Raw genomic sequence first — 13926 nt, 5'->3', positions numbered from 1 at the left:
ACCTCGCTGTGCCAAGGAAAAAGAGATTTCCTACAGCTAGTCCCTTGCAAAGTTATGTTTTACATTAAGGAGCCCCATGTACATTTGCTTCTCACATTGTTAAACTGCTTACAGTCAAAAGTCCTGAAACGGCTTCTCGAGACCCTACTAAACCAGTTTTATGTTACCTTTTAATCAGAAAAATATGCGCGTTTTATAGATGAATGGGTGGTGGTGGGGGGGGGGGCTAAATCCTGGCTTTTGTTTCACTTCGATTCTAAATAGATTAGACGCATGACAGGTACTTTTTAAGGCAAACAAATAAAGTAGAGGTTATGAAATTTAGATTTTCAAGGAATTTTTTTTTTTTTTTTTTTTTTTTTTTTTACAGGATCTTAAACAAAGCTTGAATTACTTATTAGTTGATTGGTTGATTTTTCTCTTTCCTTCCCTTTAGGGAGATTTGAAAAAAAAAAAAGAGGAAAAGTAGGATTTTTCTTTGCGAACATACGCTGTGAAGCTGTACAGACAGAGTATGAAAGTTGATCTGCAGTGTTTTGTCAGGAATTTCAAGTCAATTCAGTGCTCAGTAATGAGCGACAGGCTTTGCCCGTAGAGAAAGCAGACCATACAAAGAGTTGGAGAGTTAACCACAAGTGTCTCATCTATTGCAGTTTGCATGTTCCTTGGGCTTTGTCTTCAGAGGGATGGAGAAGCAAGCCAGGGAAAGAAGCCAAAGTGAGTGACCTGGAGCAACGAAAGAGAACTTGGCATCCTTATTTTTTTAACCAAAGGCGGATTGAAGATTATTAATAAAGGAGGTTTTTTTTTTAACTATTATGAGTTCATGTTTGGAATTTTGACAAAACCAGAAGTTTTCTTCTGAAACAAAAGAGCTGTCTACATTTGTCTTCCAAGACCATCAGCAGAAGGAGTTGAGAGATTGGTGACGTTCCTTTTGTTTGTGTTTTGTGTTCATTGGCATGCATTTTGACATCTGAAGTCATTCCTTACAATTCAGAGGCTTGACAGGTCCTTGTCTTGTTTAAGACATCCTTGGATTAGTTAGAACCAGAGTCAAAAGCCTGCCAGCCTCAATCCCGTGGAGGTCCAGGATATCATTGCGCTTGGCTTGTTTCGGCAGACTGGATACAATGCTGGTCTTCAGTTTTATCCTGGTTGGCATGTTTGGAGTTCTGATGGGATGTCAGATGCCACATGATTGGAGGCCACAAACCGAAGCATGCAGAGCAGAACTGGTGGAAACAGTGGTATTTGCCAAGGTGCTGGCTCTTCATAAGGATAGCTACAGCGTCTACAATTACCTGCCTTGGCAGTACAACTCTGACCTGTTTTACTCTGCTGAGATCGAGCTGTTGTGTGATCAGGGCTGGGGAAGCATGCTGGAGGTGCCGGCAGGGTCCCGCCTTAATGTCACCGGACTGGGATATTTCAACTGTCACTCATATACTGTAATGGAGAACAACTCCTACTACTTCTTTCTGAGGTAAGTGATCTTCTCTAAAATATGCCAATTTGTTTCCTGGACTGGTGAAATAGTAGAATGTTAAGTGATCTTAGGGCTGGTTCAGACCAGATGCAGTCCAGTGCATTTTTATTCTGCATCAAAAACACATGGGCAGTATTTACCATGGATTCCAATGACCCTAGTACAACATTTTGCATTTTTTTTCTGTATGGAATGCACATGTCCTCAATTGAGATCAAGTAAAAAAAGAGGGGTAAAAATGCATCGGAACTCATAAATTGTGGTGTGAACTGGCCCCTAATCATGTTTTCAATCTCCAGGTAATTCATGTGGGTGTTTTCATACCAGGATACCAGGAACACAAATTCCAAAAACCAAAAAAAAGTCCCTGGCCCTTGCCAAAAAATGCACAGATGTGAACTACATCCATAGGAAACCATGTTCAAAGGTAGCGTGTTTCTGAAAAACTGAAAACACACTAAAAAATGCATAGGTGTGAACCAGGCCTAAAGGAGGATTACCTGGAAAAATAATTTCCAATGCATTTTCTGTTATTGACAAAGAAATTATATGATCCCTCAAATGTATTTGCTGGCCCTTAGGTAACACTGGGGAGTCTCAGGGATAATAGATTCATGAAGTCAATGCTTGCTTACACACCGTGTAATAGACTGGTCTATGAGAATATTTAGTAGTTGGAGGGTTGCTTTGGGAATGCAATGTTTAGAATGAATGTGTAGGCTATACCACAATTCAATGTTGATTAAATCCAGTGCATAGCTCATGATGAGAAGAATATTCATAGAAAGGGCCATAAATGATTATGTCCAGCGGTCAGGTCTTGTTGAGAATGAAGTGAGCGGTGTCTGTACAAGGTGTAAAAATTGGGATGTGGTGGTGAGGTCACATTGACCAATGAAGGCTCTGCATTGGGATCTGGTGGCAAAGTCACATTGACCAATAGAGGCTCTGCTTCATCAAGCTCCAGTGGCACTTACAGATTGCTAAATCCTGCTTATAGCAGGTTAAAATAATGTGCAAAATTAGTGCCTGGAAGACCCCTTTGGAAACTTTAGGTTGCCATAAGTGTAAACACATATAATTATTGATAAATGAGTACTACAACATTCTGTCCAGGGGTAATTTTTTGTGGTCTATGTGTGCACAGTGTGTAATTGGATTGCATGATGATCCTGCACACTGGTCTAGTTATACTGGGGCTCTAGTGTTCTAAGTCTTATAGAGTGTAGTAGAATTATGATGTCCAATGATTGGTTCATGTTGAGTGGTCTGATAAGCTATGTCTTTGCAGGGTATCATAGAATTTTATTATGATCTTTCCACCTGTTGAGTTACATTAGCACAGCCCTTTTCACTCAGGGATCCTTCAGAGGTTGCTCGGGGTTTGCAATGGGCAAATACTGCCTTTTAGATAAGGTACCACTGAGACCAATGCTCTTTTTTTAAATTATCTGTAAGGATAGCATTCTTCTCACTGGCCACCAATGTACAAAACATTCTTCCCACTGGCCACCAATGGAAGGAACATTCTTCTCACTGACCACCAATGTAAGGAGCATTCTTCCCACTGGCCACAGATGTAATGAGTATTCTTCCCACTGACCGCCAATGTAAGGAGCATTCTACCCACTGACCACCAATGTAAGGAGCATTCTACCCACTGACCACCAATGTAATGCACGTACACACGAGTGGACTTTCCGGCAGACTTGGTCCGGCGGACCAGACTTCGTCGGACAATTCGATCATGTGTGGGCTCCAGCGGACTTTTTTTCCCAAAAGTCCGATGGACCTAGAAATAAAACATGGTTCAAATCTTTCCGACGGACTCGAGTCCGGTCGAAAAAATAAACTTGTCTGTATGCTAGTCCGCCGGACTAAAACCGACGCTAGGGCAGCTATTGGCTATCAACTTCCTTATTCCTTAGTCTGGTCGTACATCGTCACGTACGAATCCATCGGACTTTGGTGTGATTGTGAGTAGGCAAGTCCATTAGTTAGGAAAGTCCATTGGAAGTCCGCCGAAAGTCCGTCGGATAGACCGTCGGACCAGTCCGGTCGAAAAGTCCGCTTGTGTGTACGCGGCATCAGGAGCATTCTTCCCACTGACCACCAATGTAAGGAGGATTCTACCCACTGACCACTAGCGCAAGAGCTCTCTTCTCCACCAACCACCAATCTAAGGGTGCTCTTCTCCACTGACCACCAATGTAAGGAGCATTCTTCCCACTGGCCACCAATGTAAGGAACATTCTTTCCACTGACCAACAGTGTAAGGAGCATTCTACCCACTGACCACCAATGTAAGGAGCATTCTTCCCACTGGCCACCAATGTAAGGAGGATTCTACCCACTGACCACTAACGCAAGAGCGCTCTTCTCCACCAACCACCAATCTAAGGGTGCTCTTCTCCACTGACAACCAATGTAAGGGGTCCCTATGCTGAATACTAGTGTAAATGGGAACTTCACTGACTACCAGTGTAAAGGAACACGACAATTTTCATGGTCTGGGTTACTTTTCTGACCATTATTATTTTTTTTTTAATTTTAATATTATTATTAAAATAAATGTTGTCATATAGTGCAGCCTAGAGTGTCAAATACCTTAACCCCTTAGCGCCTTTTTAAGTCGGCTTTATTGCCCAGAGGGCAGAATGGCTTCAGTATCATGTGACTGATGTGATTGGGGCGGGCTCTTGATCAGAAGCTCTGACTGAGAGCTGTCGGTGACAGCCCGGACGGTGTGCTAGGAACTCTCTGTGAGCGTGCTCTCAGCATATAACCCCCTGCCACCATGAATGTATATGTGTGGTGGCTAGACATTAAAGCCCGCCATTCTTTTGCTGTATATATGTTATGTGGTTGGCAAGAATTGAATTATGCCAAATTCTTTATTCCCTTATTTATTTTTGTATCCACAACTTGCTGAAATCACGTGAATTGCAACAAAAGTGGTGCATGCACTACTTTTCAAAAACGCACTGAAATCCAATGCAGGCAAACGCACTGCTTTCGGGGTGTCGTTAGGATTATATTGACACCTGCAGCAGATCCATTTTGATTGTGGTGCCGGAAATGCACGCTGAATGCGGGTTTCCCACACCGTGTTCCGATTTGAACAAGCCCTATGAGTTTTAGTCTGCTAAGTCTATGTAGAGTTTAGTAGAATTATTTTATGATGTCCGGTGGTTGGTTCATGTTGGCGGATGTGTTATTCTATGTCTGTGCAGAGTCCTAGAATTGTATTGTGGTCTTATGTACTTCTCTGGTAACATTAGACTTTTAGTGTTCTAAGCTTGTATGGAGTGCAGTAAAACAATGGTCAGGTCTGGAGTGGACTGTTTGGAGTGTACTAACATTGTATTATGGTCCTATGCTGTAGTGTAGCATGTAATATTAGTGGATGTATGAGGCTTGAATGATAAGTTATAATGTTTTGCCTGCAGGAAGGGTGCAATGGTCTCCATCTGTTCCAGTTCTGCACACAATCGCAAACTGTTAGTCTAGAAATTGGTTTCAAATGTTGTCCAACATGTATCATTCATTGAATCAGAAAAATGATAAATGCTACTGACAGCTGTGCTGTAGAGAAAAGCTTTGCAATGAAATTTTATACTCTATTCTTGTCTACATTTGATCCTCCTGTTTTTTGTTAACATATGTTAACATATGCCAAATCTATGCTATCCATATGACACTGGTAGTTTAAAATAGGATTGTGCTCTAAACCTCTAAGCTATTTTTTCTGCAGCATTGTAGTTTAAAATGCAACTCCAATGCCAAGCTTGGTGTAATATAAAATAAGTATTTTATTTCTGCAATACTCACCTTGTCTCTAGTGATGTCCTCCAGAGAAACTCTGCTCAGCTGCCAGTTCTCATCTTGGTTGGATGAAGGCCAACTTTATGCAACCACTTTCTATGAGCCCAGGCTGTCATTGACAAGCCCCGTCTGAGTTTGTCAAAATATTGTCAACCTATTTCATCGCACCTTCAGTGTCACTTACTACTCCACTTCCTCTTCTCCAACTCCTCTTATCGTTTGGGTTCCACCAAGGTTCTGTCCTTGGATCTACATGTCCTCCCTGGGTCAGCTGATAGCCTCCCATGGCTTCCACTACCATTTATATGCTGATGACACCCAAATCTATTTCTCTGCCCCTCAGCTCACCCCATCAATCTCTTCACGCATCATTGATTCACTAACGGACATATCAGCCTGGATGTCAAACCACTTCCTCTAAAACTGAGTTCTTATTATTTCCTCCCCCACATGCCCCCTCCCCTCACTTCTCTGATCAATGGCACATCTATCAGTCCGTCCCCACATGCCAGGGTGCTAGGGGTAACTTTAGACTCTGAACTGTCCTTTCGGGCCCACATCCAATCCCTGTCCAAATCATGCCACCTTAGCCTCCACAACATTTCCAGAATACGCCCCTTTTTAACTAATGACACCACCAAGCTTCTAATTCACTCCCTGGTTATCTCTCACCTTGACTACTGCAACTCCCTCCTCATTGGATTACCTTTACATGGACTATCCCCCCTTCAGTCCATAATGAATGCCGCTGCAAGACTCATCCACCTTACCAACCATTCAGTGTCCTCCACCCCTCTCTGCCAATCCCTCCACTGGCTTCCACTCACCCAACGAATAAAATTCAAAGTACTAACAATAATTTACAAAGCCATCCATAACTCTGCCCCCAGCTACATCACTGACCTAGTCCCAAAATACCAACCAAGCCGCTCTCTTCGATCATCGACACTACCTGCCTGGAGTTTGCATGTTCTCCCTGTGTCTGCGTGGGTTTCCTCCGGGTACTCCGGTTTTCTCCCACACTCCAAAGACATGCTGGTAGGTTAATTGGATCCTGTCTAAATTGGCCCTAGTATGTATGAATGTGAGTTTGGGACCTTAGATTGTAAGCTCCTTGAGGGTGTAGGGACTGATGTGAATGTATAATGTATATGTAAAGCGCTGCGTAAATTGATGGCGCTATATAAGTACCTGAAATAAAATAATAAAATAAAATAATCCCAAGACCTCCTGCTCTCTAGCTCCCTTTTCACCTCCTCCCATGCTCGCCTCCAGGATTTCTCCAGAGCTTCTCCCATCCTTTGGAACTCTCTACCCCAATCTGTCCGACTGTCTCCTAATCTATTCATCTTTAGGTGATGCCTGAAAACCCTTCTCTTCAAAGAAGCCTATCCTGCTTCTAACTAACACTGTTTTACTTCCTCCATCAGCTCATCCCCCACAGCTATTACCTTTTGTATCAATTGACCCTTCCTTTTTAGATGGTAAGCTCTAACGAGCAGGGCCCTCTGATTCCTCTTGTACCAAATTGTAATGTAACTGTAATGTCTGCCCTCATGTTGTAAAGCGCTGCGCAAACTGTTGGCGCTATATAAATCCTGTATTATAATAATAATAATAATAATATTGGACAGGGCTACAGCACAGCAGAGATCAGCTCTGACTTCAAAATGTTAGTGCCACTTAAAGGCAGCTTGAAAAGTATTGTACTAGTAAGTTAGCGGCTGGCCCAGGCTGGAAAAAGAGTTAACTTCTGCAAACTCCGTTCCCAGGCTTTTTGTCCTAGCCAGCTCACCTCTGCTATAAAAAGGGGGAAGGCTGAGGTCCAGGGGGCTTCTTCTCAGCGAATTGATTGGTTTTATTTGTAGTACCAGGACTGCTGCACGTGGCAGCCCATTGAAGACACTGGGACTTTCGGAGGCATCCAAGCCATGGACAATGTCATAATGGACTCCTGCCTCACTGAAGTATGCCTGGGCAGATACACTACGATAGTTAGGGTTAGAGGAAGGACGCTGTTTATACTGAACTGTTATGCCGTACTTGTTCAGTAAAGTTGTATTAACTGTTCTAAGCCTGGTCTGAAGTTACTCAAAGGGGTGCATGTTGGATTTGGAGTATCTAAAGAACCAGGGTCTGTAAAGCACAACGGGGTACGAAGTAACATTGTTACAGAAGGGTTAACCCAGCAATACAAAGAGGAGGAGTGTAGTTGCTATGGGTAACCAAGTGAAGCAACAAGCTACAAGCAATCTGTCGTTAGGCATGGTGCCTGGTAACGTGACAGATCCTCTAGTAGTGAGGGGGTCGTTGTCTGGCTCCCTCCCCAGCGGTCGTTATCCAATAGCAACCGGATCCAAAGCCGCATTACATAGATCTGGTGGATTTGGCGCAGGCTCAGCACGTTCCTCCTAATGCAAACATACACGTTACAGTGTGTAGTGACATGGGACAGCACACCTCAGAGGAACTCTGTATTTTTTTACTGCACACAGTAGAAGCTCATCTCTAAGTTGGGGAATGGCCTTAATGTTAGATTTTTCACATGACCGCAGCCTCCGTCTGGTCCTGGGCATTGATGAGTGTGCTCCGTGCGAAAGGTACCCCCTTGTGCAGGGCGCAGTAGGCCCCGGCAGGATACGCCCACCCACATACTCTTTGTAAAAGAATGAAGATTGCTCACTGCCTTTGGAATAAAAGCTATCGCACTAAACCAGCCATTCTCAACCAGGGTTCTTCTGAAGGTTGCTAGGGGTTCCTGGAGCTGTGGTTGATTGACCTCTAACCTAATTGTGCCTACATAATTCCGGTTCCAAATCCATTTGTTAGAATCAGCTGGCATGACACTAATGGTCTTTTTAGTTGTCTTTAAGGGTAATATTCTGATCACCACTGTAAGGGGAACATTCTTCCTACTGACCACCAATGTACAGGACATTCTTCCTCCAGACCCCATTATTTAACTTTGGATGGGGTTCACCAAGACCAGAAAATTGTTTCAAGGGTTCCTCTGGGGTAAAAAGGTTGCGAAAGGTTTCACTAAACTATAACCAGTCAGAGGCCATCAAGGTTGTTGGTGGATGCTGGCAATACCAGATTTACCCACCCAATGTGTTGGGTAAATTATGTAGGATGGAGTTGCCTGTTCTGGTAGAATGCTGAAGTGTGCTAGGGGGTGACATCTTATAGATGGGTCATATGAACAGAAATTAGTTATAGTATTTCTAGGAATTTCCTTTATTTAAAGGGCCAGTCTACCCCAAATTGTTTTCCAGTTTTGGGTAAATGCTTTCAAACAGAATCGCCTAATTTTGGTTGATGTATGAAAACGCGTGTGTTGACACATGCAGATTAACACGCACAAAAGTATGATTTGGCCTTTAGCCTGATACTCATTCCAAACATATACGATTTACCAAAGCTAGTAAAACTCTATTGTCATTTGGTAAGTGATTGTACAAAACGTCAGTGATTACTGAGTCTACTAAGCATCCGATTTGCACCAGAACCAAATATCCCATTCCCCTACAGGTGATTTGGGTCTACAAGAAGTCCCCATAAACACAACATGCGCCCAAGTGTGGTGACGGTTTACAGATAAACATCTGGTAATTCTCTGAAGACCTTTATCCACTGAGAACATTTGGCTTCCAGACTGGAAAGTAATGGCCCTCTGAGAGATGTATGCAGACAGTTTAACCTGCTAGGTGGTGATAATCTAATAAAACCGGAGAGCGAGCATTTAATGAGGTGTGACCCTCGCAGGCTGCTGCACAGAGACACAGCCATCAATCATCAGAACATGCTGGAGAATTCACGTCAGACTGATTATTCCCATATAGAATATGCAACATCTCAGACTATCCCTCTGCCTGCTCAAAAATGTACCGTTTGTTGGTTAGACTATATTTGCACTATAGACCACTGGTTCTGGATGTTGGGGCATAAAGCTATGATTTGTGTGGTTCCATCCAATGCCCTGAAATCTCATCCTCTTAATTTTGGGATATGTGATAGGATGAGACGTGAAAACTTTTAGTTCTAAGAAGGCTTTGCTGTGCTAGTCACTGATTCCACTGGAGGTGTTTTCATTGCTTTTGCGCCTTCCCACCATATCCTGTATGGTTACACTGTTGGGTTCCTAGGTCTACTTCATAGCAGCCATGGTTTCCATGCAATGCAGTGATGATGGCAAAAAGCAAGGTCAATCCACAGCAGCACATTGGCACTATTTTTTTCTTTACATGTTTGTCACTGCACTTTTCAGGTATCTTTTTTCACACGTTGGTTGGTAGGATGTGAGCCTTCAGGCCTGCCCTGAACCGTAGGCAGTAGATGGTCCTTAGGTTCCTTCCTCCCTTGCCTGGGAATCTCTTTTTGGAGAGTACCTAACCTTGCACTTGGTGGTTGGCTTCAGTTTAGCCACAAGGAGAGGGATCCTCCAGGCCTTTTGGCTAGTTGTACCAGAATGCCTCACTCCTGTCATGAGTCTTGTGCCCCGAGGATCAGGGAGGTCCTTCCTCTTTGGGGGGGGACGGGGGGGGGGGGACGACCCGTGAGACACCAAGTGCCCTTTTTTGTGTGTGTTTCACATGCACCTTTTGGTTCACAGAGTTCTGCCACACAGCACAACCCTTTTTCCCATGCCTTGAAGTTACTTACTGGTCTTTTCCCGGTCTTTTCTCTGTGATTGGACAGTGAAGGGGAAAAGGCAAACTGATAAGCTCATCTGCATATCACTCTGGGTTTACAGGATACAAAGTCAAAACCAAGTACTCCTTGCAAAAGTAAATTTAATGATCTAGTTGTAGCCGGGACTATAGTTATTTGCTTTTCCTCCTATTGCTGCTTATTCTTCTGTGGTATTGAGTTCGGATGAACATTGTTTGTGTACAAATGCAGCTGCCATATTAAAGAAGACCATTAGTTGAACGTTCAATAATACAGAAATGCGGCAGCCACCTTTATGGAGACCAGGGGTGGGGGTATTTTGATGGTATTTGGTGCGATCTAAAGAGAGAAGAGGAGGAGCTAGATGGGGGAGAGGAGGGAGGACACACCCAGTGGGTGGGTGAAGTAGTGTGTGTGGGACTGAGCTGCCTATCTGCAAGGTACCCCACCACTGTGGAGTTCACCCCACCCCCCAATTGCATTTGGAATTCCGCTGCTGGAGACCAGGTGTTCCCAGAACCCTGTTGCGAATGGCTGTTGCCCAAGAATACTTCAAGAAGCCAAGGGACAAGCCACTGTTTGGAGCTTTGACTTGTAAATTTACTCCTTGGGAGAGTGTGAGGCATTTGGTGAACATCTTGTGTGATTGCCTGATAGAGTTTCGCCTCCCCCTGCTGAAGACCAAAGTTTTACCAAACGGAGCCTGTATGAACGCATAGAGATTTTAGGAGTGAGTGCGGGACTGGTAAGAACTTAAACTTCAGCAAGCTGAATTTTTTCTTTATTGAGACTGTGTTATTTCTTAAAGGGCCCCAACACAGCCGGTAGATGCTTACCTCATCTATCACTGGCCAGCGAGGAAGGGACTGTTTAGCCAACAGAAAATAACATTGCTAGTGCTTAGCTATCATCATTCCCTCCATATAAAATATATTGTTTTGCTGCTTGTGTGCTCCTTAAGATACTAATTGTCTTTTCTCAGATTTTTGCTGTTTAAATGATCTATTAAAATGCCCGAGGTTTGTCGTAAGTGCTGGGTGAGCCATGTGTGTCATCTCCAATGACACCAGCGGCTTCTCCGGGGTTGGCACTACATATTAAAGGGACACTAAAGGTTTCCTTTTTTTTCCTTTTAAAATAACAAACATGTCATACTTACCTCTGCTGTGCAGTTGGTTTTGCACAGAGTGACCCCGATCCTCCTCTTCTAGGGTCCCTCCGTGGCGCTCCTGGCTCCTCCCCACATCAAGTGACCCATCGGAGAAGCACTCTCCTTTGGGTCACCCGTGCGGGCACGCTCCCGTGTCCTGCTGCTGCATCCATAGACACAGACAGCAGGACTCGGGAGCCAATGGCTGTGCTGCTATCAATCTATCCAATCAAAAGCCGAGACACCGACCAGAGAGGGTGTGCACGTCTCTGGCGTTGGAACTAACAGGCTCAAGTGAGTAAAATGGGGGGCAGGGGGGCTGGTGCACTACCATAGGTTTTTCACCTCAGTGCATAGAATGTATTGAGGTGAAAAACTGGGAGGGTTTGCAACCCCTTTAATGAATACAGAACTGCATTAATTTATGTCTTTTATATCTGCCTGGAGATCAGTGTGTGCTCTATCAGACATGCTCAATTCAAAACAGAGTTCTGCTTTTATGTGGAGCTCTGCTTTGTAGATGTGCTTATCGTGGCTGTAATTAATTTCTTCCAGGCATTTGATTCCTTTCCATTCCATTCCTTGGCATTGTTATATCACTTGCAGGCAGAATCTGTTTTTTCTTGCTTCTTCTATAATCTGAAATATTAATCACATATCTTCCACACATACTCCAATGGGGAGTGTCCGAACACAAAAAAGACATGTAAAGAATATTTTTAGGTCCCCATCCTTCTATAGAATTTGCTGCTACCTGTATAAAAAAAATGTTTTTTCTACTGTTGGCTCCTCTTTCCTAGAAATATTTTTGTCAGATTTTCCGAGCGTGTGTGCACCAGTCCGTCGGACAAAAGTCCAAAGTACAAACACGCAAGCTCGGAAGCAAGGACGAGCCAGAAGCGGTCGGTCTTGTAAACTAGCGTTCGTAATGGAGAATTAACATTCGTGACTTGGAAAATTATGAACTCTCCAAATACAGCGCACAATTCTCTTCTTCTTTAATGGGATAATAATGAAGCTGCTTTGCTGGTGATACTGATAGTTATTGCAAACAAATTCTGAAAGGCTTTTTTTTTCCTACTGATATCAAGAATAATATTATTATGCTTTTTTTTTTTTTTTTTTTTTTTTTTTGTATTTGGGCAAGTTACCATAACACCATTATCCCGTAGTTTTTAAGAACAAACAAAACTATGTTGGTGTCTCTTGTCAATTTTACATTGTATTTTTTCAATGTAACTGTCTACTCCCCAACTGTCATTTGAAGTAAAACACATAGCCAAGTATTATTCTCCACAATTTTTTTTTATTGTTCATTAAAAAAGAAAACAAATAAAATTAGACATGCTATCTGCCAATCGAACTTAACCAAAAAGTGCATTCTATGCATCCAAAAATATAGAAAATATACCAAATCAAATCATTATTATTCAACCAAAACAATTATGTCAAAGCAATAACTCCAAGGCCAATTCCTCCGATTCCGCAACATGTCTGGTTGATGAACGGCCATTCAGAAACGAACTGAAAAGTGCGAAATGAAAAGCGCAAATCAACACTCACCAAACTTCTACTAACACGAAATTAGCAGAAGAAGCCCAAAGGGTGGCGCTAAAGAGCTGAAAAACAACATAGTACGTCACTACATTTGTATTTGTTGGCCAACAATTGTGTGGCCGTGTGTATGCAAGACAAGTTTGGGCCAGCGCCCTTCGGACAAAAGTCCACAGTTTTGTTGGCCAACAATCCGATCGTGTGTCTTGTGAGCATAACATGACTACATCAGCTCCAAAATGTAAAAACTTTGAGCAATTTTTCATATGTATAAATACACATCCCTACATAGCTGGAGTATAATCATAATAGTGATGAGACTTGGAGCTTGCAGCTTTAAGGTGGCCCATTCATTTCCCACATATCTCTGATTTGTATATTTGCAGTATAAAATGCTTATTTACACATATAATTTGTTATTGTTAAAATAGACCAGGGCCTCCCATAGTAAGCATTGCTTGGCGGTCCTGATCTTATGAGGCTTCCCTGGAATGGGTTAATTAAAGTAGGGGAGGGGGGTACCCAACTACCATATGAAACAGCTGCTGGAATAGAGCCACCAGTCTGTAATTAGAGAGCATTGGGAAGGTTTAATGTACATCCAACTGCCTTCCGCCCGGAATAAGAAGACTATGAGGGTCAGAGCAGACTGGAGCCTGTTATCTCCCCCTTCTGTCTCCTTGGAATGATTTCCGGACATAATGAAAATGATATACATGTGCTATATACTTTCCCATAGAAGAGTAGGAGCAGAGAAGGGATCTATTACAATTGTAGTGGTAACTGCCATTCATGTCAGTTAGAGAAACCTTGTCGCCATAAATTTGTAAAACTCTGGGCCCATTTCCTAATAGTGAACATGATGGACTATGCGCACCTCCCAACTTTTTGAGATGGGATCGAGGGACACCTATTAGCACACGTATGTAGGCATAGGACACACCCCCTGCCATGCCCCCTTATAGGAGAATTATACAAAAAAATGAATACTTAAACCCAAAAGTGCTTTGTTTTTACCCCTACTATTCCTTTATATTGGCTTTTGAAGTTTACAAAGCAATTTAGTAATTGCATGAAAGGTTTAGCTCTGGGAAACACTTTTTGAAAGACAAATAGTGCATTTTATATACAACTATATGGATCAGACCAAAATGAGGGACAAATGAGGAGGAAAGAGGGACACAGGGACATTACTCCAAATCAGGGACAGTTGCGAGCTATGGACTATGGCTGTGTA

General features: G+C 43.0%; 1 protein-coding gene across 2 annotated transcripts in view; it reads left to right on the top strand.

Moving 5' to 3' along the window:
- The window catches only part of LOC141102936 (coiled-coil domain-containing protein 3-like), a 49413-nt gene that overhangs the window by 20654 nt on the left and 14833 nt on the right, over positions 1–13926 (top strand). For both annotated transcript variants that reach the window (XM_073591989.1, XM_073591988.1), the window contains exon 2: positions 437–1486. In XM_073591989.1, the coding sequence (XP_073448090.1) occupies positions 1134–1486 (353 nt within the window). In that variant the 5' untranslated portion in view covers positions 437–1133. The remainder of the gene's footprint in view (positions 1–436; positions 1487–13926) is intronic.

The sequence above is a fragment of the Aquarana catesbeiana genome, linkage group LG07 (assembly GCF_042186555.1).
Source record: "Aquarana catesbeiana isolate 2022-GZ linkage group LG07, ASM4218655v1, whole genome shotgun sequence".
Taxonomy (NCBI): domain Eukaryota; kingdom Metazoa; phylum Chordata; class Amphibia; order Anura; family Ranidae; genus Aquarana; species Aquarana catesbeiana.
Note: the sequence above shows the minus strand (reverse complement) of the source record. Positions and strands in the feature narration are given on the sequence as shown.